The 16,396-nt window shown below is 54.2% G+C and overlaps 1 protein-coding gene across 4 annotated transcripts; it reads left to right on the top strand.

The window, feature by feature from the left end:
- The first annotated feature begins 5,342 nt into the window (after positions 1-5,342).
- On the top strand, positions 5,343-14,670 carry Dact3 (dishevelled binding antagonist of beta catenin 3). Of its 4 annotated transcripts, none has more exons than XM_021245930.2 (4): positions 5,346-5,734; positions 11,262-11,358; positions 11,511-11,636; positions 12,470-14,670. In XM_021245930.2, exons 1-4 carry the CDS (start codon positions 5,486-5,488, stop codon positions 13,864-13,866), a joined length of 1,869 nt encoding a protein of 622 aa, XP_021101589.1. In that variant the 5' UTR covers positions 5,346-5,485; the 3' UTR covers positions 13,867-14,670. The 4 variants fall into 4 exon arrangements, with proteins under 4 accessions (XP_021101590.1, XP_021101589.1, XP_021101588.1 ...); XM_021245929.2 differs by having other exon boundaries at positions 11,466-11,636; XM_004867092.4 differs by having other exon boundaries at positions 5,348-5,734; positions 11,484-11,636.
- Positions 14,671-16,396: the final 1,726 nt, after the last annotated feature.

Here is a 16,396-nt window from a genome sequence, read left to right as displayed (position 1 = left end):
ACTGGGGATCAAACTTGGGTCCCTCCGCTTGCAAGGCAGGAGGCGGAACCACTGAGCTAAATCCCTGGCCCCAGGAATGCATTTAATCCACCTAACCTACCAAGTGCTGCTTAGCACCTTGGGGTGCCTGCCATACACTGTGGAGTTTCTCTTGTTTCCCCTTGTGATCTCACAGTTGATTGAGCTCTGCTTCTGCCACTGCTGAGCACTGAAGAATCTTGGGCCTAATAGCACTACCCTGGGAAAAGAACAAAATTCAAAGTATGGTTTCTATTGATTTTTTTTTTTTTTTGTGGTACTGAGGATTGAACCGGGGCCTCTACACTGAACCACATCTCCAGTGCCCCCACCCCCAAATTTGAGACACGGTCTTACAGAGTTGCCCAGGTGGGGCTTGAACTTGGAATCCTCCTGCCTTGGCCTCCCAAATAACTGGGAATACAGGCATGCACCACTGCACCATCCAGCTTCTGATTATTTTTGTTATGACTAATCTGAATTAATAACAATTCAGCACAATTCTGACCCATAGTGGAAACCTGATATGTAATATTTTGTAGGGTTTTTGTTATTTTTGTTTTTGGTGATGCTGGGGGTGCAGCCCAGAGCCTCACACATGCTAGGCAAGCGCCCTGCCACTGAGCTACACCCCAGCCCAATGTTTTCTCTTAGAGTCTTTTTTTCCCCTTTGGTACTGGGGATCGAACTCTTGCACTTGTGAGGCAGGAGCCAATGTTTTATATTGCTGTGAGGACTTCTCTACACACTGGATATGCTCGTTCATTTATCATGTGTCACACTGTGCCTGGGTGCTGCTGGGGACACAGTGGTGACCACGATGGCCTGGGTCCTGCCTTTGTGGCACTCACTGTTGGGTGCTGAGATGGACCCATCCTTGGACAGGGTTGGGCTGCTGAGCCCAAGAGGTTGGGGGTGATGGTGTTTGAGTTGACTTCTCAAGCTTCCTATCCACCCTGAGGCTGTGGGCGGAGGAAATGGCCTGGAGGGAAGGTGTTCAGTTCACCTCTTTCACTCTGGAGCCCAGCCCTCCAGCTCTCCAATTCCCATCGCCACCCTGACTTTGTCCGCCATGGTTGAGAGCAAGCAATCTCAGCAGGTACCTGAACTTGTTCTCTTTAAGTCCGGCACAGACTTATGCGCTGTACTTTAACACTCACCAGAGCCCTGTAAAAACAGAATTTAGCAGCCAGTTGCAGCGAGGACTGGAATTTCCAGGCATTTACCCATTCACAGCGGATTGTCCACCTGCTGGTGGGTTCTGGAGCTACAGCTCTGAATTGAAAATACTGTGGGTGCCTCCGCAGTAAAGGAGGACGTCCCGGATGGGCTGGAAGCCACAGGCGCAGTCAGAGCTAATCCTGTTGGAGAAGGTCTCAGATCCATGCCTGTCCTTCCAAAGTGGGTTGCTAGAGTCCAGGAGTGTGGACAGCACAGGAAGACTCCATCTCCAGTGACAGATGCTGGCTGGAAAATGTGTGGAGAAGCTGCTTAGGCCAGGTCCCTGACACACTACTCCTGTGTTAGCCACTAGTTTTAGCATCCTGAGACCAGGACATACAGACATGGTTTAAAAATTAAATTTATTTATTTATTTGAGACAGGGTCTCACTCTGTAGTTCAGGCTGGCCTTGAACTCACTATGTAGCCCAGGCTGGCCTCAAACTCATGATGATCTTCCTGCCTTAACCTCCCAGAGTTCTGAGATTACAGGGATGACTAGCCCCCAAAAAACCAAATATCAGTGTTAACCATCAAAATGCCTCCCTCACAGAATTCCAGGATGCCCAATATCATGAGTTTGCCATGGAAGATAAAATCATATTCACACTATGCAAATTTCGAAGATGGAGATTGAAACCAGAGCCTTCCCACTAAATTACATCGCCAGATCTTTTTTTTTACTTTTTATTTTGAAACAAAGTCTCACTAAGTTGCCTATCCTGGGCTTGAATTTGCTATCCCCCTGCCTCGGCCTCCCAGGGTGTTGGGATTCCAGGTGTGTGCCATCATGTCTGGCTCATGAACTTGTCCTTGAAGGTAAACCCTTATCCACAGAATGCATTTACACCATTATTAACTTTCCTTTCTTCAAGACTGAAAGGCAGCTCCAGCAGATGGTGGACTGTCATGTGTACAATCCCGCCCCCCCCAAGATATGTTGAAGTCCTAGTTCCCGGACCTCAGGATGTGACCTGTTTGGAAGCAGGGTTGTTGCAGAGCAGATCTGTGGAGGTGAGGTCACCCTGGAGGAGGATGGGTCCCGAATCTAACATACCTGGGGTCCCTGTAAGACAGTGGCCACGTGGAGACAGACACGGGGAGAAGGCCAATGACAACAAAGGGACCATGCGGCTGTGTGACAAGGAACTCAGAAGACTGCCAGCCAACCAGCAGGAACTAGGGAGAGGCAGGAAGGATTCCTCGACAGTTTTCAGGTGGCACTGCCGCTGCCAACACATTAATTTCAGACTTCTGTTTGTATGTTTATTTTCTGTGGTTCTGAGGATTGAGCTTTGGGGCTCACATATGCTAGGCAAGCGCTCTACCCAGTGAGCTACATCCCTAGCCTTTTAAAATTTCTTTACTTTAAGACAGAATCTTCTTGCTAAGTTGCCCATGATGGGCTCAATTTTTTTTTCTGGTACTGGGGATCACAAGGCAGGTGCGGTGCCACTGAGCTAAATCCGCAGCCCTGTATATATAATTTTTGTTAGGGATTGACAGAAGCAACTCCATTTTGATTCTGAGAATGTTCACAAGGCAGTTCCCTAGCTAATGGATACACAGCACTTGCTTCCTCTCAACGTCTCCCCATCATACCTTGATTTACTTCCTTGTCTACTCCATCCCCCATCAGACACTCTGCTAGAAGAACTCAAAATCTCATAATCTGAGGTCTCTGACATTGCAAAAGTCAGTTGGAAGCTGGATGTTTTACCTACTGAGATAAGATCTGGAGATACCTTGAATTAAGTACATTTAAGTCAGCTTTTCGCCATGTTTGAGCAATGTTTGTATTTAAGGCACTGTTGTCCTGGCTACCCAAGAAATCTACAAGGCTGGAGGTGTAGCACAGTGGCAGCATGCTTGCCTAGCACATGTAAGGGTGCTACCTCCAGCACACAAAAAAAAGTCATACAGGGCCGGGGATTAGGCTCAGTGGTTTCACCGCCTGGTGCGCAAGCTCAAGGACCCGAGTTCGATCCCTGGTACAAAAAAAAAAAGTCATATGGGCTGGGGAAAAAGGCTCAGTGGGATTTGCTTAGCATGTACGAGGGTCTGGGTTCAATTCTCAGCACCAAAAACCAAACCAAAACAAAAGCACTGCCTTGACACCTGCATCTTTTCTGATTTACACTCTGAGAGGTGACCACCATGGCTGAGAAAATCAAGGGTCACAGCGAGCCAATCCTTCCCAATTAGCTGGTGAAACTGGGCATGTGGCTTCCAGGGTGGGTCTGTGCCATGGTTGGAAGCAACAACTGCATCTTTACACACAGAAGCTCTTTGAACACCACCACCATCAATACAGAACACCTAGAGGGCAAAAAGGAAGTCTAAGGAATTGCGAAGCTCTTCAGACTCCACCAACCAAGGCATCTCTTCACCTCCTCGGACTCACACTCCCCTCTGACTTCAGATCTTGGTTTTATTCCCTTGTTCTCTTTTCTCATCCTGAATCAGTTCCACATTGAACATTCTACTCAGCAAATCATTCAAGTCGTCTTCCACAAACAAGACGGGTGAAAAGCAATTCTGACCTCACCCAGACACTGGCCTCTGAAAAAATCTTGCTTCCAGCTCTGCGGAGCCTACCATCCTTTCCCAGCTGTTGGAACATTAAGGCAGTGTAGGTCTGTCTGGAACAAGAGGATGAGTGAATAAAGTTTATCTCTACTAATGTCTAATTCGTTTTTTCTCCTTGGGTTCACTGGATTTTTCAAGTTGTCTGTCAAACCCTTCTGTGGCTCTTCATACATGGAAGACACTGCAGCAATACTTGACGAATGGCTCATTTAATGTTCAGCGCGGAAAAATCTTCTGTGAGATACATATGAAGAGGCTAAGTAGGTTTGCCAAGGCAACACAGCTGGAAAGTGGCTGCGCTGTGACTCGTGAGCTCTCATAAGCCAGGCTGTCTGGGTGAGTCTTTGCTCTCTGTGTACCACAGCTTTTACCACCCCCACCCCACCCCCATACACACTGGGTGGCTTAGCGAACGAGAATAATAAGAGAGGGAAGTTTTCATATGACCTTGTGGCTCCTGTCTTTTTCTGTCTCGGAAATGGGTATAAGCATTGCAGCTGGATCCTGAAGGTTGTAGGGAGGCAACTCGTAGTGACACAAGCTGGCCGCCTGAGGGGGCGCTGGCCCTGAGGGCGGAGCGAGCCTGTAAGCAGCTGTCTGGCTCGGACGCCGAGGACAAGACGCGGGGAACAGCATCGCAGAAGGCCGAGAACAAAGCCTTTCAGAGCACAGGACAAAGGCCCTGGAGCCGCAGACTGGTGGAGCGCACAGCCTCACAGCACCTGGGAGACAAAAGCAGTTTAGATTCTGTTCTGGTCAGATTGTAGAATCTTCCATCCAGGGTCTTCGAATTCCAGAATTTGGGATACAACTGATCTAAAACTCTCAGAAGCAAGACTGGCTATATAATTTGCCCACCCAGTGCAAAATGAAAATGTGGGAGTCCCTCACTCAAAAGAATTTCAAGACAGCAACTGAAGGACGTTAAACCAAGTGTCTCATGCCAGTGGAGCTGGCATTACTTAGAAGAACACTTTTATCCGAAGATGTGTGTTGTTTTACAGCTGAGGCTCTGGGAAGGCTTCCTGGAAGAGGAGGGGAGATCAGGGCTCGACCCTCTAATCCTGCCCTCCCCCTGCGCAGCGACAGAAGCTGAAAGATAGGGAGGGGAGGTGGGAGCAGCTGCCAAACTGTCACGTGGACCCATTCTCTATTTATAGACCACCCATCCTCTCGCTCCTGGACAGTCCAATGGTAGTCAGAGTTTGCCCGCAGGGGGGCGGAACCAGCTGCAGGACCCGGAGGCATGGACCAATGGCATTGGAGCAATAACCTACTTTGTTGTGACGCGTAGGGGGCGTTGCCAGGGCCCAAAAGCCGGCGCACGGGGGCGGGGCTTGGCGAGGCGGCCCTAAAGCGGTGTGAGTAGGTAGCTCCGAGCATGCGTCGTGTTGGGCGGCGCGGGGGGGGGGGGGGCACAGCGGAGCATCTTCGTAGGGGAGCGAACCGGCCAATAGGCAGCGGTTGCTGTGCCGCTGGGGGCGTGTCCACGCAGATAAGGCGCGGGTGGGCGGCCCAATGGGCGGGAGCCTATGCAGATGAGTTGGTGACAGCCCGGCCAGCGAGCGGGCGGGCAGGCGGGCTGCTGGGGCGGGAGGTGGGAACGGGAGAGGGGTGGCCGTGGGGCCCGGCTGGGCTGGGGCGGGGGGCCGCAGCCATGATCCGGGCCTTCTCGTTCCCGGTGAGCCCCGAGCGGGGCCGGCTGCGGGGATGGCTGGAGGGCAGCCTGGCCGGGCTCTGCGAGTTGCACTGGCTCCGGGAGAGGCAGGAGTACCGCGTGCAGCAGGCGCTGCGGCTGGGCCAGCCCGGAATGGGGGGCGCCGAGGCCGAGGACGAGGAGGACGCCGACGAGGACGAGGATGCGGCGGCGGCGCGCCGGGCCGCTGCGGCCCTGGAGGAGCAGCTGGTGAGGGACCGCCTGTCCGTCCTTTCCTCCGCCCTCGTCCGTGTCTGTCTGTCTCGGATGGATGCTCAGACACCCGTCCTGAGGGGTGGCCACGGAGGGGGGAGGGCTGAGATGCTGGAGTCCGGGCGGCGGGCAGCTCCTGTCCGCCCCGCCCCCCAATCGGGGGAGGGGTACTGCATGGCTATGCTGGGGCCCCTGAGGCACATGGGTTCCATCCTCTGCTCCCTTCCCCAAACAAAACCCTCTGGACACCGAGTATGTGTCAGGGTCGGGTCCGAGTACTTTGCACGCAGTTTTCTTGTGGCTTGGGAGATAGAAGGTGATAGTCCCCCATTTTACAGAGAAAGAAATTGAAGCTCAGAGAGGAAGTGACTCACCCAAGGTCACACAGCCGCGATCCAAACCTGAGCCCCCCTGGGCCCCGCAGCCGGGTTCCATCTTCCCTAAGTCCTGGTGCTTGGAGATCTCCGAGGGGGCGGGGTGGGAGGAGGGGATCTTGGGGCCTCCTGGGGGACGGACCACCGCTGAGAGGAAGCAGGGGTCCCAGAGGAGCCCAGCAGCAGCTTGACCGACTGGTGACATTTCTCCTCTCTCCTTCTTGGTCCCGGCCCTCCTTAACCCAGGAGGCCTCACTTCTGTGCTTCCTGGGAGTCTGATTTTGGAAATGAGCAGAGGTCTCCAAATTCAAGAAGCCCTCTCTCCCTCCCTCCATCATTCCTAGGGCCTCGCGACCTTGCTGGCTTCCCTCCCTCTGTCCCTGCCGCCGCATCTCCGAGACTTTCAGGCTCGGCTTCCCTCTCCTGATTCTGCCTCTCGGTCCGCCTCGACCCCTCCTCGCTCTCTTCCTGCCCCACGTCCCAGTCTCCCTCCCCTCCCCCCCAGCCCACAGACCCTGGCTCCCCTCGCACCGCCGTCCCGAGCCTGTGTGTGGTCAGAGCTTCCCGTTTGGGGAAACCTGAGCCGAGGTTGAGGGGGAGGGGGCTCTCCCTGCTGCTGACCTCGGCTGCCCCCTCCCCAGATGGGAAGTGGGGCGGAGGACTGCAGCCAGACGGCGCGGACGCCCAGCCCCTCCCCCTGCCGGGAGTGGGACCCTGCACATTCTTCTAGCAAGCAGAAACAGCTGTGGGAGGCCCCGCCCCCTCCCGAAGTTAGCGCCCCATTGTGGGGGCCTTCGCCGCTACCCCACTCCGCCCCAGCGGCACAGGCAGGAGGCGAGCCCCCTGCTCCTTCCCTCCCCCTCAGCACCCCCACCCTGGGAAGTGGTAGCAAGAGCCCTGTCCCCCACAGTCAAACTCGTCCCAGCCCGGGGAGGTGGTAACGGAGAGGGGGCAGGGAGACAGCGACAGGGAGGGAGGAGCAGAGAAACGCTAAATATAAACTCCCCTAGTGTTGGGGGTTCCTGGGTCCTTCTGAAGGGGGGGTAGGGGCCTCCTCCGATCCCTGAGCCCCTGTCTTATGAGACTTACCGGGCGCCACCATCCCAATCCCAGGAATACACTCCCTTTGAAGAAAGAAAGACTGAAGCTAGACTTGACTTTCTAATGGGAATGATGAGGATGCCAGGTAAAGACAAGGGGTGTTGCTCCAGAAATAGGCCTGGGTCCTGGGGGCAGGAATCTCTGGGCCCTTTTGCTCCCTTTCAGCAAGCAGGACTAAAGTTAGACTTGCAGAAGGACTTCCTAACAGAGATAAAAGGGCATTGGACACCGACTAGAGGAATGTAAGGAGAGGAACAAAGGTGTGGGGAGGTTTGGGCAAAGGGGTTTCCAGGTTACCCAGGCCCAAGCCGCACTCTTGTGAACCCCGCCTGAGCTCCACAGCCTGGTCACAGAAGGGTTTGCAAAAGATAAAATAAAATCCTTTTGATGAGGAGCATTATGGGGAGGCAGGAAGCAAGATTTGGGCCAAGAACCTCTGGTCTTTTAAAGATTCATCCTTTGGCAGCTGGAAGGAATGAGGTCAGGCTTGCCAAACTGGGGGTACAGACAAGGGAGTCTGGGGGTATAGACTAGGCCTAGATACTGGGGAAGAGGACCCTAGACTAATCTGTCTCTTCCCCCAACCCCTCCTCTCCTTGTATCGGAAGAACTGAAATGAGACCTGCAACGCTTATCCCCAAATCTATCATCTTACATTTATTTTTAATTATGCATGTAATATTTTTAATTATTCTTTTTATGTAATAATGCAGGGTAGCACTTATTAAGTGCTTCAGGGGAACTGGTGTGCATGTGTGGTGTTGGGGATTGAACTCAGGGCATTGCATATGCTGGGCAAATGGTATACCACTGAGCTACACCCTCAGCCCTTTTTATTTTGAGCCAGGGTCTTACTAAATTCCCCAGGCTGGGCTTGAACTTGCAATTCTCCTGTCTCAGTCTTCCAACCAGCTTGGATCCCAGGTCAATGCCACTGCACTTGGCTAGGAATTGCTTTTTTAAGTGATTTAATCCTCACAAGAACCCTAGGAACAGGTTCTATGATGCCCATGTTACAGATGAGGACTCTGAGGCCCAGAGAGGCAAAGTCATCCACCCAAGGCCTCAGAGACGCGAAATGGCAGAGCTGAATTTGAACCCTGGCAACGTGGTGCCAAGCAGGCCTCCTGAAACAGTGCCTTCTACCATCCACTCTCCACCCCTCACGGACTCCCTACCTTCAGCCTCTCTCCTGGGGTCCCTGCCCTTGGCACCTTGGTTTGAGTTCTTTTAAATCTCTTCCAATGCATCTACTTACAGAAGGAGGTTATGTTCCAGGAAAGAAATGCAGAGCTTTTGAAAAAGCTTTGCTTTTTACAAATTCCACTTTCTTTTTTTTTTTTTTTTTTGGTACCGGGGATCAAACTTGGAACCTTGTGCTTGCGAGGCAGGCGCCAGAAACACTGAGCTAAATCCCTGGCCCGAATTCCATTTTCTTTTTTTTGGTACCGGGGATCAAACTAGGGTCCTTGCACTTGTGAAGCAGGCGGCGAAACCACTGAGCTAAATCCCAGGCCCCCTAATTCCATTGTCTTAAGCGAGGTCCCAGAGACTATGTCTATGGTTCTCAAAGGCTTCTCCTGTCCCATGGGACTTGTTACAGATGTAAATTCTTGGGCCCTACTCCAGATGGGGGTCAGAAGCTCCGCAGCTGGGGTTCAGTTTGGGTTTTAACAAGGCCCCCAGGTACAGCTGTGTCTGGCACTGACATTCTCATCACTAGTGAACTTGTATGGTATAGGAGTCCTAGAAGAGCATGTCACCTAGTGACACTATAGCTATCTTTAAGTAAACTCTTGTGATTTTTTTTTTTTTGGTACCGGGGATTCAACTCCGGTCCTTGTGCTTTCGAGGCAGGCAGCAGAACCACTGAGCTAAATCTCCAGCCCTCTTGTGATTTTTTTGAAACAAGGTCTCGCTATGTAGTCCAGGCTGGCCTCAAACTCACAGTGATCCTCCTGCCTCAGCCTCCCCAGTGCTGGGATTACAGGCATCCACCACCACGCCTGGCTTGTAATGTGTGCACAAGGATGAAATCATCTAATGATGCATTTCTCAAATTGTGTCCCATTATTAACACATGACTGTAGTTCTGAGTCATTTGCTTGCATGTTACATATTCTGCACTTTCTCTTTCCACCAGTGCTGTATGTTGGTAATGGTTCTACACAGCAATTTGCCTTGTTCTATCTCTCCCCCTCGCCCTTTTTTTTTGAAACAGTCTCACTATGTAGCTCAGGCTGGCCTTGAACTTGCAGTAATCCTCTTGCCTCAGCCTCCAGAGTGCTGAGATCACAGGCATCTGCCTTACTGCATCTTCATGGCTGTATAGTAGCCCACTGTAAACCTTCATTCCTTCATATATGTCCTGAGCATCTCCTTGTGCTAGGCACTGTGCTAGGCCTGGGGATGCAGCTGCAAACAAAACAGAAACAAATTTCTACCCTCCTAGGGATGATATCCTAGAGAGACATAAACAAGAGATACCCCAATACAAAATTTCAAGTCAAGAGGTCCTTACTGCTATGTAGAAGAAGGCAGGGTGGTGGCAGAACAACAGGGGAGGGCTTCTGGTGTGGTGTTCTAGGAGCCAGGTGTAAGCCAGCAGGGTATGTGGGGAGCCACTCCCTGGGCAGGAGAACACAGACCTGTCCCAGGACCTGGCAGGAGGCCAGCATGGTTGGAGCCTAGGAACAAGGCAGATTCACAGCATGACATGGGACAGCTTTGGGCGGCCTGCAATTTTTTCCCCCCAGAACTGGGTATTGAACCCTCGGCCTTAGCTCTGAGCCACATCCCTGCCCCTTTTAAATTGTTTTTATTTTGAGACAGAGCCTCCCTCACTTGTTCAGGCTGGACTCCAACTTGCTATCCTCCTGCTTCAGCCTCCCAAGTGCTGGGATCACAGGCATGGGCCACTACACCTTGCTTGCCTGTGATTTTTTTTAAACTACCCTTGATGCTACGCCATTTAGCTGTTCTTTGAGTTCTGTGAGCTTCTCTACTACCCAGGGTAAAGCCCAGACTGGATGATTTGTTAACCTTTCTCACATAAACAGGTCCAGATGGGGGCTTCTGTCGGGGTGGGGTGCCCAAGGAGGAGTCGGAGGCTGGGAAGAGGCTGTGGGAGCCAGCCAGCCTTTCTGCCCTAAATAGGCAGGCTGGGTGCCTGCCCTCCCGCCCCTCCTCCTCCCGCCAAGGCCAGACAGGCTGCTTTTGTCTCAGGCTCAACCGCCAGCCCAGGCCACTACCTCTGGCCCCACACAGATGGCTGCAGCCTCCCCAGCTCTGACTTGTCTTCCCAGTGGCCTCGTGTCTGGGCACCTCTGTCTCTTCTGCTTTGGCCCCCACCCCCTAAAAGGCCATGGCTACTCATGGGGATGAGACACACTGGGCACCCAGGAGATGCATCTTGGTAGGAAGGCAGCCAGGGCGGGAGGGGGTGGTCTTTAGGGCATAAGGCACCGGACCAGGAAGAGCTGGGGGTCACTGCTGCGGTGCCCGGAAGGTGGATCAGAGTTGTAGGCTTGGTCTGTTTTATCCATATGAAGGAATCGCCTGCAGCAGGAGGCACTAAAGGAAGACTTGCAGAAGGACTTTCCAACAGTGATCAGAGACAAAGAGGGGAGATGGAAGCATCTAGGATAGGAAGGTCAGCTGCACACCTGTCATCCCAGCATTCAGGAGGCTGAGGCAGGAGGATCTCAAGGAGCGTTCAAGGCTAGCTGGGCTAGCTAATGAGTTCAAGCCCAGCCTGGACTGCATCGCTGGAGACCTTGTCTCAACAAAACAAAAACAAGAAAGGAAGGTCAAAGACTGGGAGGTGGCAGACCAAAGGCTAAGGCATCCGCTGGGTCTTGGCCACAGGTTTTATGACAGCTGGTGTCCTTACAGCAACCCCTGAAGTTCGATCTAGTAGGGGTTACAGAGCTGAGAGTGCAGACAGGGAGTCAGCGAATGGGAAGGGATGAGACATGGGGCCTTCTAAGAGGAAAGAAGATGCGCAGAGGCTTGAAGGCCTGTGACCACCCTGCCTTCCACGTCCTCAGGAGGCCCTGCCCGGGCTCATCTGGGACCTGGGCCAGCAGCTGGGAGACTTGAGCCTGGAGTCAGGGGGCCTGGACCAGGAGAGCGGGCGCAGCTCAGGTGAGCACGGGGGAGGGGAGGGCCTTCCTGGGACCCCCCCAATTGTTCCCACTGTCCCCAGTCCCTCCCTGCCCCCCTTCACCTCCCCATCCCTGACGGTTTCTCAGCTTCTCCCTGGAATGCAGGCTTCTATGAAGACCCCAATTCCACAGGAGGCCCAGATTCGCCACCCTCGACCTTCTGTGGGGATAGTGGCTTCTCCGGATCTGGCTCCTATGGACGCCTGGGTCCCTCTGAGCCCCGGGGCATCTATGCCAGCGAGAGGCCCAAGTCCCTAGGTAAGGTGGATGGGGTTGGGGCCCTGAGGCCAGGGAGAGGACAGAGGATGGGACACTTCTGAGTCAGCCCTGGACTCCAATTCTGGCTGGGACCTTCCCTCTTCGTGTGACTTTTGAACATCTCTCTTCTTTTGGGGCCTCTGGTAATGAATAGGGATGTTTTGAGTACTTAGTGGGCCTCTGCCCTCAGGCACCAGAATTTTGAAGAGGTGGTCACTGGGTGAACAGGGACTGCTGTTAGTCATTTACACAGTAGGTCTCTGAGCCCCTACTCTGTGCTCTCGTACACCGTCCTAGGAGTGAGGGGCACAGCAATGCCCTCGTGGAATGGATCTTCTCCTTGCAGAAACATAATAAGATAAGTAAGACATCTAAAATACTAGATATCTTATATGTACGACAGGAAATAAACCAGGGAAAAGGAAGAGGGAGTCTTCCTTCGAGTTTGGAGACGGAATAGCACTGAAGAAAATATGACCATGGAGGGTCTCATGGAGGCTGTGACATTGGCTCCCTGAAGTGAGAGTGGGCCAAGCACATACTTCGGGGAAGGGCATCCCAGGAAGCAGAAGTGGCAAGTGCAAAAGTCCTGATGCTGGAGCTTGACTGTTCTGTGCATCTAGCGCGGTGTGCCTGGAGATCTACACGAGACAGGGTTGAGATGGGGTTTAGAGACAGTGCCAGGCCAAATCCTGAACGGTTTTGTAGGAGGGAACCGGTGCAGCCAGGCTGTTGCCGAAGTGAGGTAGGGAGGGAGCCAGCCGGCCCCTCTCAGACTGGATGAGAAAGGACTTTGCGAGCCGCTCCCTCTTCCTTTTCCGCTCCCTCCCCAGGAGACGCCAGTCCCTGCACTCCGGAGTCGGTGGGCGCTCGGGCGGCGGTGCCACGTTCCTACTCTGCGCCGTACCCGACGGCAGCGGGTTCCGCAGGCCCGGACGCCTGCTCCTCAGCCGAGCGGCGGGCGCGCGCGGGCCCCTTCCTGACGCCCAGCCCCCTGCACGCCGTGGCGCTGCGCAGCCCGCGCCCCTGCGGCCGCTCGCCAGTCAACTCGCCCGATGCAGCGGCGGGCGCGGGCCGGCCCCTGGACGGCTACATCTCGGAGCTCCTGCGCAGGCGCCGCCGCCGGGGGGCGGGCCAGCCCCGGACGAGTCCCGGGGGCGCGGATGTGGCCCCGCGGCGCCAGAACAGCGTGCGCCAGCGGCCACCCGACGCGTCCCCGCCCCCCGGAGGCGCGCGGCCCGCGCGGGAGCCCTCGGTGGAGCGCTCCGGGGGTCGCGCCGCCAGCCCCGCCGCCCTGGGCCGCGCCTGGGCCTCGTCGTGGGAGGAGGCGGCACCAGAGCCCGACGTGTCGCCCGCCGCGCCCTCGCCCCCCGACAGCCCCGCCGAGGGCCGTCTGGTGAAGGCGCAGTACATCCCGGCCGTGCAGGCCGCCACGCGCGGGCTCCCTGGCCGCGCCGCGCGCCGCAAAGCACCGCCGCTGACCCGCGGCCGCAGCGTGGAGCAGTCCCCGCCGCGGGAGCGTCCCCGGGCCGCCGGGCGTCGAGGACGCATGGCCGAGGCCTCGGGCCGCCGGGGTTCGCCCAGGGCACGCAAGGCCGCGCGCTCGCAGTCGGAGACCAGCCTGCTGGGCCGCGCCGCCGCAGCTCCTCCCGGGCCCCCCAAGTACCCCACGGCGGAACGGGAAGAGCCGCGGCCGCCCCGGCCCCGCCGCGGCCCAGCGCCCACGCTCGCAGCCCAGGCCGCCGGCTCCTGCCGCCGCTGGCGCTCCACGGCCGAGATCGATGCCCCCGATGGGCGCCGAGGGCGGCCCCGCGGCCCGGCGCCCCGCGCCCCGGGGCCCGTCCCGTCCCCATCCGCCCCCCAGCGCCGCCTGCTCTACGGCTGCGCGGGCAGCGACTCCGAGTGCTCGGCCGGCCGCCTGGGGCCTCTAGGACGCCGCGGGCCCCCGGGTGGCGTTGGTGGCGGCTACGGGGAAAGCGAATCCAGTGCCAGCGAGGGCGAGTCGCCTGCCTTTAGCTCGGCCTCCAGCGATTCGGACGGCAGCGGTGGCCTCGTGTGGCCGCAGCAGCTAGTGGCGGCCACCGCGGCCTCGGGGCCTGGAGGCGGTGCGGGCGGAGGGGCCCCTGCAGGCCCGGCCAAAGTCTTCGTGAAAATCAAGGCTTCCCACGCGCTGAAGAAAAAGATCTTGCGTTTCCGTTCTGGTTCTCTAAAGGTCATGACTACAGTGTGAGTCTGCGGGTTTGCGTGGGCTCCCCCTTCATGGCCTCTGTACCTCCACACTCCTGATCGCTGACCCTTCCACACCCACCTTGCAAAGACCACCGTGTTCTCTACTTCCAAAGAGACTCCTCGCTCCGGTCCAGGTGTAGCGGAAGGGTTCCGCTCCATCCCAGGGCGGAATGGGGGAGAATCCCTGGCTTCCAAGCTCTCAGGCAAGGAAGTTCCCCTTGTGTGGGTCTCACTTTCATCTGTACCATGGGTGTCCACGTATGCAAAGGGGTGATTCGTTTTGAATTTCCCCACTTTAGTGTAGAAGCTTGGTCTGTTGCTCTTCACCTTGTCACCGAGTCCTCTCATTTCTTCTGTCCCTGCCCAGATATGGCCCCCTGTCATTCACAAAGTGCCCCCTCCGTGTCCCTGGACCCCTAGATTATCCCCCCTTGGCACCCCGGTAAGAGACTCTGCGTCTGACTCACACGGTGCCTGCAGAGTGCCCTAGGAAGGGAAGGAGCACGGACTTGGGGGTTTTGAGGGTCGAGTAGGAGTTGGCAACAGCTGGAAAGGACTCTTTCACCTCTATCCCTGGACAGAGGGAGGATTGGGAGGTAAAAGAGGGAAGGAAGATGGTTTCCATCTCGTGCCCCACTCTTGTGAGAGGGAGTGGGGAATGCAGGTGACCCTCAGCTATTCCAATCCAGTTTTCTTTTTAAGAATTACTGTATTTATTATGACGATGGTGACTCCCCGGTGCACAGGGGGGCCAGATTCTGTGTGTTTCTCTAACCTCTTTGTAAATAAATCCAAAAGTTACATATTTGGTGGCCTCTCATTCTCTGCAGAAATGGCAGAAATACGCCTTTTCCTTTGAGCTAACATTTCTTGAGCAGCTTCTGTTTACTTTGGATGCAGCAGTGCCCGGCACCAGATGGCAGGTCCTGGTTTGCACTTCAACATCAACATCATATTCCTACCATGCCCCCCCCCATTTTTTTCTGTACTCAGTGCCTTCGAACTGAGCTACATCTCATATATATATATTTTGGGGGGGGGGTTCTTTTTTTAGACAGGATCTCACCATGTGTTTCAAACTGGCCTGGAACTCACTTTGTAGCCCAGGCTGGCCACTAACTCTTGTTGGTTTTTTTTGTTGTTTTTGGTACTGGGGATCGAACTCAGGACCTTGTACTTGCCAGGCAGGCACTGGCGCCACTGAACTACATCCCTTCATCCTCAGCCCTGAGGCCTCTTCTTTTTTTTTTTTTGGCAACGGATCGAACTCAGATCCTTAAGGCCACTAACTTTTTTTTTGATACCAGGGATCGAATTCGAGTCCTTGCGCTTGCGCAGCAGACAGCAAAACCACTGAGCTAAATCCCCGGCCCAAGGCCTTTTAACTTTTTTTTCTTTTGGTACAGGGGATCTAACTTGGGTCCTTGTGCTTGCACAGCTGGCAGTGAGACCACTAAGCTAAATCCCCGGCCCCCTCTTAACTCAAGGATCCTGCTCAGCCTCCCAAGTGCTGGGATAACAGGCGTTTGCCACCACGCTGGGTTTATAATCATCAATTTGACATGGATCCTTCATATTCTTTGTGTTTTCATACATATATATATATTTTTTTTCCAGTACCAAGGATTGAACTCAGGACCTTGCGTTTGCACAGCAGATGCCAGCACCTTGTGTACCAAAAAAACCCTTAATTGACACCACCCACCGCCATGAACGCTGCCCCAGATTTTTCCTTTTTTGTTGGTACCAGAGATTGAACTCGGGACCTTGCACTTGTGAGGCAGGCGGCAGAACCACTGAGCTAAATCCCTAACCCCCAGATTTTTCCTTTTTACCTTCTCTTTCTTTTCCTTCCTTCATTCAGTACCCTCCTTTCTTCCCTCCCTTCTTTCCTTTCTTCTTTATGCATTGGACCAAACCTGCTAACTATGCAGTCTACCACAGGGCTACACCTTTTTTTGAAATAGGGTCTCACTATGCAGTTCAGGCTGATGAGGCTGACCTTGAACTCTTGGTGATTCTCCTGCCTCAGCCACCAGAGTGCTAGGAAAACAGCCATGTACTATGCCCAGCTCACAGTAATTATATATATATATATATATATATATATATATATATATATATGTATTTTTTATATTACATATATATTTTTTTGAGACAGGGTCTCACTGTGTAGTCCAGTCTGGCCTCAAACTTGTAGTGATCTTCTTGCCTTGAGGTACCTATTTTTCTACTTCATCAAAAAGCAGATGTTATTAAACATTTTCATTTTGACAGTCTTTGTTTTTTGGTTTTTTGGTACCGGAGATCGAACTCGGGACCTTGCGCTTGTGAGGCAGGTGCCGGAACCCCTGAGCTAAATCCCTGGCCCTCATTTTGACAGTCTTATGTGAAAAAAACTGTTCTGTTTTAATTAGCACGCCACCTTATTTCTTTGGGATGCTGCATACTTTTGTATGCTTATTGGCACTTGCATTTCCTCTTACATGAAATGCCTGTTCACATGCTTTGCCCATTTTTTGCTTGTGTAA

Source organism: Heterocephalus glaber, unplaced genomic scaffold (assembly GCF_053883595.1).
Source record: "Heterocephalus glaber isolate CG9 unplaced genomic scaffold, H.glaber_assembly_v1.0 deba00001744, whole genome shotgun sequence".
Taxonomy (NCBI): domain Eukaryota; kingdom Metazoa; phylum Chordata; class Mammalia; order Rodentia; family Bathyergidae; genus Heterocephalus; species Heterocephalus glaber.
Note: the sequence above shows the minus strand (reverse complement) of the source record. Positions and strands in the feature narration are given on the sequence as shown.